A 16,678-nucleotide genomic window follows, 5' to 3' on the forward strand; every position below is an offset into this window, starting at 1 on the left:
GTTAATAGCAGCCCTCTGGGCTTTTCTGACAGGCCTAGCATCTGGCTGTTCAAACTATGCAGCCAAGCGCTCTGCCTCAGTGCTCCACACCTGAGCAAACATTTCATCCTTAGATTCACACAGATTATGCAAAGTGCAGCATGCAGCTATGACCACAGGAATATTATCCTCAGCAAGGTCTAGCCTGCCATTTAAACACCTCCAGCAAGCTTTCAAACGGCCAAAGGCACATTCAACTACCATGCGGCACCTGCTCAGCCTGTTGTTAAAACGCTCCTTGCTGCTGTCCAGATGCCCCATGTAAGGTTTCATGAGCCAGGGCTGTAAGGGATATGCCGGGTTTCCCAGGATTACTATGGCATTTCCACATCTCCCACTGTGAACTTGTGGTCTGGAAAGAAAGTCCCTGCCTGCAGCTTTCTGTACAGGCCACTGTTCCAGAAGACGCGTGTGTGATGCACCTTTCCAGACCAGCCTACACTGATGTCCATGAAATGCCCTTGGTGATCCACAAGTGCCTGCAAAACCATGGAGAAGTATCCCTTCCTACTGATGTGTTCAGAGGCAAGGTGGTCTGGTGCTAAAATTGGAATGTGTGCGCCATCAATCTCCCCGCCACAGTTAGGGACAACCATCTCTGAAAAGCCATCCACTGTTTCATGCACATTTCCCAGAGTCATAGTCCTATGCAGCAGGATGCAATTTATTGCCTGCACACTTGGAGTAATGCAGCCCCAACAGTGGACTTTCCTACTCCAAATTGATTTGCAACTGACCGGAAGCAGTCTGGATTCGCCAGCTTCCACACAGCGATTGCAACACGCTTCTCTACCAAAAGGGCAGCTGTCAATTGGGTGTCCTTGCGCCGCAGGTTGGGGAACAGCTCAGTACATAGCTCCATGAAGGTTGCTTTATGCATCCTAAAGTTCTGTACCCACTAGTCTTCATCCCACACCTGCATGACAATGCAATCCCACCAATCAGTGCTTGTTTCCCTAGCCCAAAAGTGACGGTCTACCGTATGCAGCTGCTCTGTGAATGCACAAAACACTGATAAGTTGCTGCCGTCCATATCACACTCGGGTGCCTGCGATACATCCTCTAACTTTGCGAGTAACTCTGCGTGTAACTGTGCTGCCATGCGCGATATCCTCACGACAGATGCTGGCGCACACTACAAAGAAATGACAGTTGGAAAAATGGCGTGAAAGGAAGCCAGAAAACTTTGGAGGGGTGGGACACAAAGCAATGCATGATGGAACATTTTGCGTATCCCAGGATGTGCCACACTCAGTTTCCATATTCCCACAAGATGTAGCAACGGATGGTGTTGCCAGGCACTGTGGGATACATACCCCACAGTCCATTGCTCTCGCTATTGACAAAGGTGCCCCGAATGTGAACACGCTCTGTCAACAGAGGCAGCAAATGAAGACACGCTTTGGCAACTTTGCTTTTGTCGATTTTTCCTTGGCGATGTTAGTTTAATCAAAAAAACTTGCCAGTGTAAACAAGCCCTGAAAAGGAGTGCAGTTAGAGTAAAGGCTGTCTATGGCCATTCCACCTTGAATACACCTGAGTTTGGAAGCTATAGAGTTGGGCCTAGTTAGTACCTTGATGGAAGTCTGCTTGGGAACACCACGTGCTGTAGGCTTTTGCTTTCCCTTGCACAACCACCCATACAGCCTCTCCAACCTCTTTTCCTAATTTATTATTATTTATTTATTGTATTGCTGTAGCACCTAGGAGCCCTATTCATAGACCACCTTTATTTCCCCTCTTTTCCTGCTTCAGTGACAGGGCAATGGGCCTGCAACAATGGCATGTACAGCTGGAGATCACACCTGCTTGCAGTATGCACCAGCCACAAATTCTGCTGATTGAAGGAGGGTCTCTCAGCTCAGGTTCTCCTCCTTGTTGGTTGTAGAGCTAAGTGACCCAGGGATGCCTTCCACATTGAGCCTCCGGGGGGGGCAAGGATAGTTTTAAGGGAATGTGGTGGGTTCATATGGTTTGGGGGGTTCTGCTTCTGACCCTGCCAAGACCTAAATTTGCTGACCCATCTGTGATAGGGTGGGGGTGAAAGGGGTTTCCTTTCAGGTCTCCAAATTGAAGCCACCTGCTGGTGAGGCACCGAGGGCTGTGGCTAGCACCAGCATGTGCAAGGAGGGTCGGCCCCAGCAGGCAGCACTGCTGTAGGGAGGGCTCAGCCAGCATTAATTGTGTGACTGTCTGGAAATAGTGTGTAACTTGCAGGAGTGTTATCGTATGACTGACTTGTGCACTGCAGTTTTCAATGGCAATGTCTTGTGGGTGCAATAAAGACTTCACAGTCTGGAAGAGCAACTTGCCTGTGTGCCTTGCAGTTGGTACAAACTCTACTCTCTGATTTCCCATCAAAAGCTCCTGCCATGCTCCTCGCAGCACTGGAAATCACACCTGCTCCCACGTGGCACTGCTAGATGAAAGTCCTAGTGGAGGAGGATATGACCATTCCCTCCCTTCTGATTCTGCTCTAGAGCAGGGCAGCCCAGAAAAACATTTCACATTGAATCTTTCTGCTCTGTCTCCCTCCTGCCAAGGCCCTGCATGTGCTCGCTCTCACACCTGGGATGGTGTGATAAATAAATTGTGTAGGGGGGTAGCTCCCTTTTATGAACACCCAGCCAGCCAGTTAGCTATAAAGTCCCTCGTGGTGGCTATTCTCTGCTTGCTTTACCTGTAAATGGTTAACAGTGTTCCCCATGTAAAGGAAAAGGAGTGGGCACCTGACCAAAAGAGCCAATGGGAAGGCTAGACGTTTTTAAAATGGGGGGGGGAAACTTCCTTTTGTCTGTGTCTCTTGTTCTCCAGAGAAGGATGATGGAGCAGCAATGCTGTGTAAGGTTTAAAGCAGGTATAAAAATTCATCTTCCATACCTAGAAGAAATTATTGAACAGGGCATGGTTCAATACACATGATTAGGTTTGTTTGTTTATTTTTTGGCTTGTGAATCTCCTTTGTGCTAACCCCAGATCCTTTTGTTTGCTTGTAACCTTTAAGTTGAACCTCCAAGAAAGCTATTTTGGGTGCTTAATTTTTGTAATTGTTTCTTGTAAGATCTAGCAAAAAGCCTAAGTTTCAGATGTAATTTTTCTCCTTTTTGTTTTTAATAAAATTTACCTTTTTTAAGAACCAGATTGGATTTTTGGTGTCCTAAGAGGTTTGTGCATATTGTTTGATTAGCTGGTAGCCACAGCTAATTTCTTTGTTTTCTTTCTCAGCTCTTCCCCAGAGTGGGGGTGAAAGGGTTTGAGGGTCCCTGCATTCCCAAGTGCTCCTTCCTGGGCTCAAAGTGGGTTTTTTGCATTTGGGTGGTGGCAGCATTTACCAAGCCAAGGTCAGAGAAAAGCTGTAAGCTTGGGAGCATAATACAAGCCTGCAGTGGTCAGTATTAATTTTTAGAATCCTTGCGGGCCCCCACCTTCCACACTTGGAGTGACAGAGTGGGGATTTCGCCTTAACAGATGGTGATTAGCATGTATGAGGTTTTTTTTTTTTAAAGTGTAACCATGTAATGTGTCAAAGGTTTTGGGTCTTGCCCTGTATCTGTTCCTTTAGTTCATTTAGGCAGTGAAATGTAGCCAAGAGCTGTAACAAATGTGTTGAGCCATTGCCGCAGTTGTGCAGCATAGTGTACGTGGCAAACGTGTGAGTAAAAGGAACAAGTGAGTTTGTCAAAGCTGGTTCCCCACTCTGGCACTTCAAGTGCAGAAGGTGGGGGTCCACAAGGATTTTAAAAATTAATACTGGCCACTCCAGGCTTGTATTAAACCCCAAAGCTTACAGCTTTTTTATGACCTTGGCTTGGTAAACGCTGCCACCACTCAAGTGAAAAGCTGCCTCTTGCAAATCCTAGAAAAACTCACTTGGGAAGTTTTCCCTGAGGTCCCTTGGCTTTTCCACCACTCCCTCAGGAAAGCTGAGAAGAAAACAAACAAAAGGGAAACCCAGCTGTTGCTACCAGCTAATTGAAAAACATATGCACAGACCTTTTAAGACACACAAACCAATCAGGTACTTAAAGGTAAATTTGATTAAAACCACAAAAATAAAATACATGTGGAACTTAGGCTTTTGCTAGATTTTAAAAGAGCAATTCCAAAATTAAGCACCCAAAATAACTTTCTTGGGGGTTCAGCTTAAAGGTTACAAGAAAACAAAAGCATCTGAGGTTAGCACAGAGGAGTCCACAAGCCTTACAGAAAATAAAAGAAATAAACCTAATCACATGTATCTAAACATTCCCTGTCCCAATTAATCCTTCTAGGTTTGGAGGATGAAGGGAAAGCTTTTTTCCCCTTTTAAAAAGTTCTAGCCTTCCTATTGGTCAGGTGCCCACGCCCTTTTCTTTACCTGGGGAACTTTTTAACCCTTTACAGGTAAAGCAAGTAGCTACCAAGCAGGACTTTATAGCTAGCTGGCTGGCTGGGTGTCCATAAAAGGGAGCTACCCCTCCCCCCCCCCCCTTCATTTATCACAGAGTTGTTTTGGGCGTGGGGCTTGTAGCTGTGTGAATGGCAGGGGAAAGGTGTGATCTGGCAGAACAGGGCAAATGTTAAAGCGGAGGGTGGCTCTAGCCCTAGCAGGCCAAATGCACTTGGAAGCAGGGTTGGGCCTGGTTAGCGCTTGGCTAGGAGACTTCCTGGCAATACCAGGTGCTGTAGGCTTTTGCTTTCAACAGCTGCCTAGGTGGTTCTCTGTCAGCCACCTTTCTAGCTTACACATTTGTTGTACCCCCCCTCCCCCGCATTGTATGATGGGACAGAGCACCTGCCATGCTGCATGTAGAGTAGGAAATTGTACAAGCCCCAGGACAGCAGATTTTGCTGAATGAAGAGGGTCATTAGGGAGGATCTCTCCCCTCTGGTTCTTGGTGGATGGGGAGGGGCTTAGGAGTTTAGAGACTGGATGGGCAGGAGCAGATGAAGGTAATAAACATTTCCCCTTCAGTGATGATGACCATTAGATGCCAAACTTTCCCATAATCCTCCAAGGGAAAATGCTGCTGGGTTCAAAACCTCTTCCCCAGTTTGTCCTGCTGCCTGTATCTCCAGCTGCACAACATGAAAGGTGTTCTCCTTCAGGTGAGGGGTGGGAATTATCCCAGCTCTACCGTCTTGGTAAATGCCTTCACTTGTGTGCTCCAGGTTTCTCCTTCTATTTAATGGTTATAATTTCCTCTCTCCCAGGGCTATTGTGGAGCATTCGTAGGGGCTTTGGTCTGATCAGGTAGAGCCCTATATAGGAATTATTTAAGAATCTGGGTCTATCATGTACAGAGTTATATCAAGGTAGAGGTGTATTACCACTCAAGAAAGAGATCTTGGGAGTCATTGTGGATAGTTCTCTGAAAACATCCACTCAATGTGCAGCGGCAGTCAAAAAAGCGAACAGAATGTTTATCATTAAGAGATAAATAGATAAGACAGAAAATATCATATTGCCTCTATATAAATCCATAGTACACCCACATCTTGAACACTGCATGCAGATGTGGTCATCCCATCTCAAAAAAGATATATTGGAAAAGGTTTAGAAAAGAGCACCAAAAATGATTAGGGATATGGAACAGCTTCCGTATAAGGAGAGATTAATAAGACTGGGACTTTTCAGCTTGGAAAAGAGACGACTAAGGGGGGGATATGATAGAGGTCTATAAAATCATGACTGGTGTGGAGAAAGTAAATAAGGAAGTGTTATTTACTCCTCATAATACAAGAACTATAGGTCACCAAATGAAATTAATAGACAGGAGGTTTAAAACAAACACACAATGTCATCAATCTGTGGAACCCCTTGCCAGAGGATGTTGTGAAGGCCAAGACTATAGCAGGGTTCAAAAAAGAGCTAGTTATTCATGGCAGCTCAGTCCATCGCCAGCAATAGCTTTTAGCCAGGATGGGCGGGGATGGTGTCCCTAGCCTGTTTGCCAGAAGCTGGGAATGAGTGACAGGGGATGGATCACTTGATGATTACCTGTTCTGTTCATTCCCTCTGGGGCACCTTGCAGTGGCCACTGTCCAAAGACAGGATACTGGGTTAGATGGACCATTGGTCTGACCCAATATGGCTGTTCTTATGTATGTTCTCTAAGCCAGTATTTCTCAATCTGGGGGATGCAGGAGGGGAACTTTTGGGGGGGGGGTCCCAAGCATGAGAGGGTAGGTAGCAGGGCAATTACCTGCCCCCCAGAAAGTTAATGTACATTTCAGCCCCATGCTGGGCTGAAACCCAGAACCCTGTGGGGCTGCTGAACTCTGGAGGGGGGGGGGGAAGAGGAGGGGGTCATTTTTTTTTAAGTCCAAAGAGGGTGGCCAGCAGGAAAAGGTAGAGAGGCACACTGCTGTAAGCTGTGCTACCCAGGGCCATGGCTTGGTGTTCTCCGGCCACCCAACACCATGTGGGCCCAGCCTGCTGGGTCAATTGCCAATGCGATCTCAGTGCAGCCCCTCACACCCCGTGTCTCCCGGCCCGCTGCCGAGCGAGCTCGGCGGGGCTGTTCACCCCGTCCAGTCCCCGTGGGGCAGGGGCGGTGCGGAGACGTGCCAGCTCCTAGGGAGCCGAGCGAAGGCCCAGGGCTGTAACACAGGCGCCTCCAGGCCGGCGCGCGCGGCCGCTCCCGCCGAAGGAGCCGCAAGCGGCCTGTGTGGCCCAGCGGGAGAGCCGCGGCGGCAGAGAGCTGGGCCCGGGGCTGCGGAACGGGCCGCTTCCTGGTTCCAGGCGGGCCGGAGGCTGCATCCGCCCGGCGACATGCACAGCAGCAGCCTGGGCCCGATACGGGAGTTATCGGGGCGCGCGGCCTGGGTGAGCGGCGGGGCCCGGCCGTGCAGCGCGGGGAGCACGGCCTGGGTGAGCGGCGGGGCCCGGCCCTGCAGCGCGGGAGCGACCCGGCCCGGCCGCGCGGGGGAGCATGGCCTGGGTGAGCGGCGGGGCCCGGCCCGGCCCTGCAGCGCGGGGAGCGGCCGGGCCCGGCCGCGCGGGGAGTGCGGCCTGGGTGAGCGGCGGGGCCCGGCCGTGCAACGCGGGGGGAACCGGGGTAGGGTGAGCGGCGGGGCCCGGCCGTGCAGCGCGGGGGCAGAATGGGTAGCGGGGCCGGGCCATGCGGGGGCAGGGCAGGACTCGCGGGGAGTGAGACAATGCTAGGGTGAGCGGCGCGGCCCGGCCGCGGAATTTGGAGAGAGGGGCAGGTCACTTCCCCTCCTTGATTTCTGAACGCGTGGGCGTGACAGTCCGGGGGGGCTCTTCTTGTCTCACTATTCTGGGCCCAGCCCCTAAGCACCAGCTGCTAACTCAGCCTCCACCTGCCCCTGACCTGTACTCACCGTTCCTGCTGGCAGGGGCGGCTCCAGGCACCAGCGCAGCAAGCACAGGCTGGCGGGGCGGCAAGCCGCGGGGGGCGGCAGACAGGCAGCCTTCAACAGCGTTTCTGCGGGAGATCCGCTGGTCCTGTGGTTTTGGCGGTAATTTGGCGGTGAGTACACCGAAGGCGCGGGACCAGCAGACCTCCTGCGGAACTGCCGCCGAATCTGCGTGACCGGGGCGGACCTCCCGCAGAAATGCCCCTGAAGGCTGCCGTGCTTGGGGTGGCAAAAAACATAGCGCCGCCCCTGCCTGCTGGCTGCTGAATCCTTCCTGAACTCACTATTCTATATGGAAAGATGTACCCATCTGCCTGGCCCGCTGACATTCCGTCGCAGGGAGGGACTAGGGTGACTAGAGGGCAAGTGTGAAAAATCAGGACGGGGGTGGGGGGTAATAGGAGCCTATATAAGAAAAAGAGCCCAAAATCGGGACATCTGGTCACCTTAGGAGGGACTGAACCATTCTGGACGTTATTCCCAGGAGGGTTAGACATGATTTGCAATATAAAGGCCTTTCCCTGTCCCAAAGAGCTTCCAGTCTAAACAAGCCCGAGTGAGAGTGCATGGGCCGTGGAAGGAATGCCCATGGTTTTTAAAAAATACATTGTTAATGTGTTTTGATTCCTTTCTAGTCACTATCACAGATGATGGGAGTCTTGAGCAAGGAGCCTGGGCCCAGGGCCGGCTTCAGGCACCAGGATTCCAAGCTGGTGCTTGGGGCGGCATTCTGCAAGGGGCGGCAGTCCCTGTTGTTTTGCCCCCAAGCAGCACGCTGAATTGCAGCCACGGGTGGTGGGGGCAGTCCGTGCACTGTTAGGGCGGCAGGCACGTTTCCACGGTGGCGGCAATTCGGCGGCAGCTTCTATGTTTAGCTGTCTGGGGCGGCTTCAGCTAAACATAGAAGCTGCCGCCAAATTGCTGCTGCCGCGGAAATGCGCCTGCCACCCTAAGGGCAGACGGACTGCCCCCACCACCCGCGGTGGCAATTCAGTGTGCTGCTTGGGATGGTGAAAACCGTAGAGCCGGCCCTGCCTGGGCCTGCAGTAGGGAGGGCATGCTGTGTGTGGGTGGGTGGCACAGAGACAGCCAAGAGAGGAATAGATGAATGTGGTACCAAGGTTGGTACCACTGTGGATGAATCAGCGTTGTGCACTATTTGAAATACTGGTACAGGTGGGTCTAGGCCTGCCAAAAACTAAAGGCCTTCCCCTTTCACGAAGTGGAAGAACCACTACATTCAGGCTCCACTTGACTACAGGCAGGGGCGGCTCTAGAAATCGGGCTGCCCCAAGCAGCGCGGAGCGCTGCGCCGCCCTTCCCCGGTCCCGCGGCGGGTCCCCTCTTCCCGCGGCTCTGGTTGAGCTCCTGCCGGCATGCCTGCGGCAGGTCCACCGGAGCCCGGGACGAGCGGACCTGCCGCAGTCGCTCGCGGAGCTCAACCGAGCCGGGAAGACGGGACCCGCCGCAGTCATGCCTGCGGCAGGTCCGCTCGTCCCGGGCTCCGGTGGACCTGCCGCAGGCATGCCGGCGGGAGCTCCACCGGAGCCAAATGCCGCCCCCCCGGGAAACGGCCGCCCCAAGCGCCTGCTTGGCGCGCTGGTGTCTAGAGCCGCCCCTGACTACAGGGGGCAACAAATGAAAAAACAGGAATGGGAGTGAAGGTCACAGGGCAAAACTCAGGGATCCAGAGGGGGACATGGAGCAGAAAACCCCGACAACAGCCACTGCTCCTCAGAGAAGTCCAGTGGACACTGTCCAGAGCAGATCTGCGTGGAGACGTGACTTTACCAGGAAAAGGAAATACCCCCTCCACCCCTGCAGCTTTCTCCGCCTAGAGTGGTGGATGGCTGTCTTGGCCAGTACCAGGGGTAGGTTGATGAGGTTTTTCAAATTGTGGGGCCAAGAAGGGTGTGTATGAATTCAGAGGTGCAGGGGACAGTGCAGCCAGGACCTCAATAGGAGGTTCTGGAGGAGCCGGAAGAGGGGCTGCAGCCTGGCCCACCCTACGTAGATGCAGCACAAAAGACACACAAAAGAGGCAGGGGTCAGGGGAGTTTGTGAACCACACCAGGTACGTGCCTGCACTCACAGCTCCGTGAGGAAGCCGACAGCTGATATCCCCAGTGGGCCGTGGGATCAGAGTGGAGTATAGGCTGGCGTACTGGGTTCCTTGCCCTCCGCTGGTGGCAGCAGGCCCCATTGCTTGGTGTTGGGGGGGACATGAGGGTGAGGAAGTGAATAGGCTGGAGGAGAGGTGTGTACAGATGTTTCCTGGGCACGGTTTGGAGGTGGACTGGCTGGATACTGTGCATATTGGAGGTGGCTGGCGAGGCTTGCGGGGTGGCATCAATGGCATGCTTTGGGGGGCCAGGAGTGAGAGGTGGGCAGGGAGCACACTCCTTCAAGGCTTGCTTAAGGGAAAGCAAGAGAGACAGGAGGCAAGGCTGCCCTCACCACCTGGAGCTCATGACAGGTCGCATGGGGTGGACAGCTCCATGGGTTGGCCGCGTCTCGGTTGTATAGTGAAGGAGACCTGCAGGCCCTCTGCCTCCTTTGTTACAGAAGTTGGAAGGTGTGTAGGGAATGAAGTATGGGATTCCAGAAGGAGAAAGAATGGTCCCATTGCACTTGAATGCTGCCTTGGGGAACTGGATTCTATCCCTGCCTCTGCCACAGAGTTTCTATGTGATGCTGGGCAAGTCACTTACATGCACATTTTCACAGGTGTTCTTCCTTTTTTGTATGCCAAACTTGAGACCCCTGGGGTCTGATTTGCACCCGTGCAGAGCACTCACTGTTGCAGCTGGTCAGTGGGAGCTGTGCTTTGAACATAGACTGCTATGTAATACCAAGAAAATCAGGTCCCAGGTCTCTCCAGTTGGTCACCTGAAATTAGTGGACACTTCTGACCTTAATCTCTTGTGCTTCAGGCCCCTATCTGTAACATGAGGATACTGATATAAACTGTACCTCACAGGAATGTTGGGAAGTTAAATTCATTAGTGTTTGTGGAGCGCTACAAAAAGCCTCTGAGGGAATAATTCTGTACTCAGTGTAGGGTTTGAATAGTGTGCAGCAATTAAGACATGGGACCATACATAGAATGATGAGGATAAAGCAAAATATTGAATAGCTACTAGGGCTGTCGATTAATCGCAGTTAATTCACTCGATTAACTGAAAAAAAATTAATTAATCGCGATTAATCGCACTGTTAAACAATAGAGTACCAGTTGAAATTTATTAAATATTTTTGGTTGTTTTTCTACATTTTCAAATATATTGATTTCAATTAAAAGACCAAATACGAAGTGTACAGTGGTCACTTTATATTATTATTTTTATTACAAATATTTGCACTGTAAAAATGATAAAAGAAAAAGTATTTTTCAATTAACCTCATACAAGTACTGTAGTGCAATCTCTTTACTATGAAAGTGTAAGTTACAAATGTAGATTATTTTTTGTTACATACGGTAACTGCACTCAGAAACAAAACAATGTAAAACTTTAGACCCTACAAGTCCACTCAGTCCTACTTCTTGTTCAGCCAGTCACTAAGACAAACAAGTTTGTTTACATTTATGGGACATAATGCTGCTTGCTTCTTATGTACAATATCACCTAAAGAGAGAACAGATGTTCGCATGGCACTTTTGTAGCCAGCATTGCAAGGTATTTACGTGCTAGATATGCTAAACATTCGTATGTCCCTTCATGCTTTGGCAACCATTCCAGAAGACATGCTTCCATGCTGATGATACTTGTTAAAAAAATAATGCGTTAATTAAATTTGTGACTGAACTCCTTGGGGGAGAGTTGTATATCTCCTGCTCTGTTTTACCCACATTCTGCCATATATTTCATGTTATAACAGTCTTAGATAATGACCCAGCACATGATGTTCATTTTAAGAACACTTTCACTGCAGATTTGACAAAACGCAAAGAAGATACCAATGTGAGATTTCTAAAGATAGCTACAGCACTCGACCCAAGGTTTAAGAATCTGAAGTGCCGTCCAAAGTCTGAGCGGGATGATGTATGGAGCACGCTTTCAGAAGTCTTAAAAGAGCAACACTCAGATGCAGAAATACAGAACCTGAACCATCAAAAAAGAAAATCAACCTTCTGTTGGTGGCATCTGACTCAGATGATGAAAATGAACATGTGTTGGTCCACATTGCTTTGGCTCGTTATCGAGCAGAACCCATCATCAGCATGGACGCATGTCCTTTGGAATGGTGGTTGAAGCATGAAGGGACATTTGAATCTTTACCGCATTTGGCATGTAAATATCTTCTGGTGCCGGCTACAACTGTGCCATGTGAATGGCTGTTCTCACTTTCAGGTGACACTGTAAACAAGAAGTGGGCAACATTATTTCCTGCAAATTGTAACCAAACTTGTTTGTCTGAGGGATTGGCTGAAGTAGGACTGAATGGACTTGTAGGCTCTAAAGTTTTATAGTGTTTTATTTTTGAGTGCAGTTATTTTTTGTGCATAATTCTACATTTGTAAGTTCAACTGTCATTATAAAGAGATTATACTACAGTACTTGTATTAGGTGAATTGAAATATACTATTTCATTTTTTTACAGTGCAAATATATGTAATCAAAAATAAATATAAAGTCCGCACTGTACATTTTGTATTCTGTGTTGTAACTGAAATCAATATATTTAAAAATGTAGAAAACATCCAAAAATATTTAAATAAATGGTATTCTGTTAATTTTTAAGTGTGCTTAATCGTGATTAATTTTTTAAGTTGCATGAGTAATCATGATTAATATTTTAATCTCTTGAGAGCCCTAATAGCTACCTTCAGCAAGCACCATCCATCCTGTGCATGGAATGAAGCAGGAGTCCTGTGGAAAAAATAGCATGTGATCATGTAATTAAAGACTTTCATAACGTGTATGCACAAGGGGGCCAAACTAAAATTGCAGGGGCATCCTTAATCCAGGCATTTCCTAATTTATGAGTGTTTGATTTTGCAACCTGAACTTCTAACTTTTTTTCCTTTCTTTTTTTTTGTAATGTAGTAGTCTGTATAATCTAGTGTTTACTGGAGCAGTTTCAGTCATCTTAACTATTGGACTTCTGGTCTGATAGGGTTTCCGATTGCATAAACTAGATAATAGACCTCAGAAAGGATGTATTTTATTTTGACTTGGATACTTCATGTAAGGCAAAATTGTGAAAAACAAACCACAGGAGGTTCTATTTCCCTTTAGTTTTGTTGTCTTAAACAAAAACCGCTTTGTATTTTTGAACAGGGGGACTTTGGAAACTCTTTTGTAGGTAATAGCGTTGGAAGAGTGAGTTGTTTCATTGCTGCTTCCTTCAACATCCCAGATTTGTAAAGAATTATTTAACTTTTTTTTTTTTTTAAACAAAATGAAATCAGTTGCAACAAGATCTTTGTCTGAGGCACTTAGGCACTAGTGGGATGCAGCCAGTGATGACTAATTAAAATCTGTGCTGTTACAGTCACCCTTTAAGACGAGCAAGAGAGCCAACGAGTGTTGTGTGCTTAGTCCTAAGTAGAGTGTTGGTTTAATGTCAGTTATTGGGTTACATTTTCCACGCTGCAGGAGGATGGACTCAGTGATCTACAAGATCTCTCCTGTTTCTGACCTCTCTGATCCTTTTGTACCGACTTTGCAATCAGCTTGTTTTGTGGTATCTTTCTGCAGGTCCTGCAGGGATGCAGACTGGTTCCCAGCACCCATCTCCCTGTTACAAGACAGTCATGGTTGTGTGCCTTTCCATCTGCTGGATTGCCTGCCTCTTTCTGCCCTCTGTTAAGCAGTGGGCGTAGACTAGCGTCTGTGGCCTCATCAGAATGGAGTGGTGGGGGCTTGTCCTCCGCTAGTTGGGAGCAGGATAGCAATGAGCCAGCACCCAGTGGAAAGCTCCTGGAAGCTGTCCGTCTGTCCCTGGCGGCACAGCAGAGACAAGCTGATATAGGGAACTCGGAGCTGGGGAAGATGTTGAATTCATTCTCTGACATGGGATTCAGTAACACCCAGATAATGCAGCTGTTCGGGTTGCAGCCCAAGCTGGCTCCTCAGACACGGCTGGCGGTGGTTTCCGAGCTCCTCCTGTTGGGCTTGGATGCTAACTCCACGCTGAAGGTCTTGCAGAAGAGCCCTGAGGTGCTAAGGATGACGGCCCAGCAGCTGAGGCATCGTGCAGACTACCTGCGGAGACTGGACCTCGGAGAAGGTAACATGGTGTTGCGTGCTTACTGCCTTACATGAGATACAATGCTGAAGTGTTGCCAAAAGTACCTCGTGCCCTCAGACGATCCCCTCTCTGCAGTTATGCTCTTCTGGAGTGAGAGCTGTTTAACTCTGGTGTCCTGGCAGCACACCCTCAGATCTCTTGCAGGATGATAGGAAAAACCTCTGGTGTAAGAGATGGGAGATTTGACCTGAGGGATGTTACCTACCAAAATGATGCACAAGAACTCAGGCAGCTTGTAGCTCTGCCTTTGGTGGGGTTCATAAAATCACCCAGTCTGAAGGTATTTGCACCTTGAATGCTTCAGCAGTTGTTTCAGCTGCCAGAAATTGCACAGAGTCAGGATCATGGGAAGGAAAGTCAGCAGATTAATTAACACTATCCCAGCTCTGTGAAACATTTTAGCAAGAATGTTTTAAATTTCTTCCCTCAGCTCCAGCCTGTTGCCTCCCAGAAATGTATGCAATCTCTCTCCAGCCCTCTGCAAATGCTGATCTGTACCAGGGAGAAAAGCTTCTGTTATCAGACCATTTCTGCCACCCCAAGCATCTCTGTCCCAACTGAATTGCTGCTGACAGATCAATCTCTATGTTACTTGTGTGTTGCAGAGCTCTTCCCCTATCTCCGCCTGCCCTGACAGGAATGTGTTTCATTTGATGGGGACTAATTTTCTATAGCTGAAAATTTCCCCTTTGTGCTTCTGCCACTAATTAGACATAGTAGCAAACTGCCTGTTCACCTGCAGCTTAGCCAACCTGTTCCTCTAGGGGGTCTTTGCCAGTGTGTGTGAAGAGCAGGGGAGCTGTCCAGGTCTTAGCGGATGACTGAGAGAAAGTCTAGGATCTGTTTACAGCTTTGCATCTTTCCTCCACAGAGCACCCTGCTGGGAGAAGCAGGTGGCTCAGGCTGTTTGTCCTGCGTGAGACTCCTGATCCCATATGCTGCTTGTGAGAAGGGAGAGGCAGACCAATCCACCTCTGCTTCAAATCTGACTGTGTATATCTACTGCTTGAATCCCTGTCCCCAGTAAATCATCCTCTCCTGCATGCTGAGCATGTCTCACTGTCTGCCCTTTCATCTGATGCAGGGAACCTTCAGCGAGTGGTGAGCCACTGCCCCAGTATCTTCACCTTGTCCTGGAAGAAAATAGATGCAGTGGTGCGGGTGTTCAAGGAGAAGTGTATTTTCACAGTGGATCAAGTGACAGAGATTCTGCATCGCTGCCCCAATGTCCTGTTGGAGGAACCGAATGACCTGGAGTACAAATTCCAGGTGAGGCTGGGCCTCTGGGGGGCTGCAGAACTCCTTCCCTAAGGGCCTGCTGTAGCATGAACCCATCTGAAAGTCTGGCTGGTGGTTTGGACTCCAGGGCACATGGATAAATCAAACCAGAGTAGGAATCACCAGGTTTATCTCCCCACATGTATCTGTCTTGTGCCGCACACTGACATCTGAGTGTCATGGGATTGGCTTCTCTCGTGCCTCGCAATCTGAGAGATCTGAAGGAGAGACCAGTTTCTTGGCCTGCGTGGAGCAGCATGCATGTGTATTTAGTGGAGATACACATGCAGTGTGCAAACAGGTTCTGCTTAACTGGATCTGACTGTACTGTTGATGCTAACACTTCAGAGTGCTGTCGTCTTTTACAGAGGCCAGGTTGGAGGGACTGAGCTGCAGTATTTTACTTGCTTGGTGTCTGCTCCACTGTTCCCCCCCCCCTCCCCCCAGCCTTCCTAAAAAAAGGATGACCTCCAAAATGTAACATCTGAAGTGTACTTGTGTTTAATGCATGTACTCTTCCACCCTCCTCAAAACACCCTCATCAGCAGTGATCCCGTCAAGACTTCTGCTCTGCTTTTGAGTTCGTCCGTCACCTAGTGCTCTATGGAGCAGAGACTGTGTCTTGGTAAATGTACTGCCAGTGTGCACAGTAATAACTATTTGCAGTAGGTGCATTAGAAGTCCTCAATTCAGATTTCTCTGCGGCTAGTTACCTGGGTACGTCTATAGGAAAAGGGAGGCACAGCTTTTATATCCCCTTAGCTCCAACCCAGTGTATTTCCTGGGATGTGCTGACATCAGCTAAACAGGTGTCTGTTCCTTCCGCTTTGCAGGGTGTATTTTTGTCTCCCTTTGTCTTTCCTGCAGTACGTGTACTTCAGAATGGGAGTAAAGCACAAAGCAGTGGTGAAATCTGGTCTCTTCCAAACTCCAATAGCTGAGGTGAAGAACCGGCACATCTTCCTAGAACGCCTGGGCCTTTATCAAACCCCTGACAAGAAAGGCCAGACCCAGATCGTCAACCCGAAACTGAAGGAGATCGTCCAAGTCTCGGAAGGGGACTTCCTGGCCAAGATAGCCCACTCCTCCCTGGAGGAGTTTGAGGTCTTTAAGAAGCTGCTGGCTCGGGAGGAGGGGGAGGGGGATCAGGATATAGCGTCTGAAGAGACAGACTCAGCCAGTGAAGGGGAAGGGGAAATGTCTGACAGCGAGGAAGGAAACTGAACTCTTACCCACAAGCTTCACTAAGGACTTGGCCAAAGAGTCATTGGTGGAAACCAGCTGCTGGGGTTACCACATATCTTGGCTGCTCCTAGACCTGTGTGCTTCTGACCTGTGTGTTTAATTGTGTTGCCATGACATCACTAGTTCAGAAACATTCACTGGACACAGGTTCCCCTGGGCCACAGCCTGGGGCTTGACTTCTGCCTGGGGGCAGGCAGTTCTGTCCTTGTTTTCCTCAGTGAGCTGAGGCCTTTGTTTCAGGTGGCTGTGTAAAACCAATAAAGCTCAGACCCTTCAGGAAGCGAGTGCCCTTCTCTGTCACTTGGCCTGATTTCCCCACTCAAGCGCGGTGGGACACCCCAGCTCAAGAGGGATTTGCTGTTTCATTGCCAGATGGGCTCAGCAAGGGGAAGAGGCAACTCTAGGCTGGGGACTGCTGCCCAAAGTTGGTGTAGCTGGAAGACGAGCCCTGGTTGCCACACACCAGAGGGCATTGGTAGCTCACGCCTGCTCACCCTTT

At 49.3% G+C, this 16,678-nt stretch overlaps 1 protein-coding gene across 5 annotated transcripts; it reads left to right on the forward strand.

The window, feature by feature from the left end:
* The first annotated feature begins 2,853 nt into the window (after positions 1 to 2,853).
* On the forward strand, positions 2,854 to 16,459 carry MTERF4 (mitochondrial transcription termination factor 4). Of its 5 annotated transcripts, none has more exons than XM_039487516.1 (4): positions 2,854 to 2,880; positions 13,104 to 13,635; positions 14,741 to 14,925; positions 15,802 to 16,459. In XM_039487516.1, exons 1-4 carry the CDS (start codon positions 2,860 to 2,862, stop codon positions 16,156 to 16,158), a joined length of 1,095 nt encoding a protein of 364 aa, XP_039343450.1. In that variant the 5' UTR covers positions 2,854 to 2,859; the 3' UTR covers positions 16,159 to 16,459. The 5 variants fall into 5 exon arrangements, with proteins under 5 accessions (XP_039343450.1, XP_039343452.1, XP_039343449.1 ...); XM_039487518.1 differs by lacking the exon at positions 2,854 to 2,880 and adding an exon at positions 4,952 to 4,971; XM_039487515.1 differs by lacking the exon at positions 2,854 to 2,880 and adding an exon at positions 5,092 to 5,127.
* Positions 16,460 to 16,678: the final 219 nt, after the last annotated feature.

The sequence above is a fragment of the Mauremys reevesii genome, linkage group 9 (genome assembly GCF_016161935.1).
Source record: "Mauremys reevesii isolate NIE-2019 linkage group 9, ASM1616193v1, whole genome shotgun sequence".
Taxonomy (NCBI): Eukaryota; Metazoa; Chordata; order Testudines; family Geoemydidae; genus Mauremys; species Mauremys reevesii.

What these genes read in the sequence shown, in the direction of transcription:
- MTERF4 (XM_039487514.1), top strand. Translation starts at nt 6,794, where the DNA reads ATGCACAGCAGCAGCCTGGGCCCGATACGGGAGTTATCGGGGCGCGCG. An exon ending in GAGACTGGACCTCGGAGAAG is followed by an intron (nt 13,636 to 14,740) that starts GTAACATGGTGT and finishes CATCTGATGCAG; the next exon opens with GGAACCTTCAGCGAGTGGTG. An exon ending in ACCTGGAGTACAAATTCCAG is followed by an intron (nt 14,926 to 15,801) that starts GTGAGGCTGGGC and finishes TCTTTCCTGCAG; the next exon opens with TACGTGTACTTCAGAATGGG.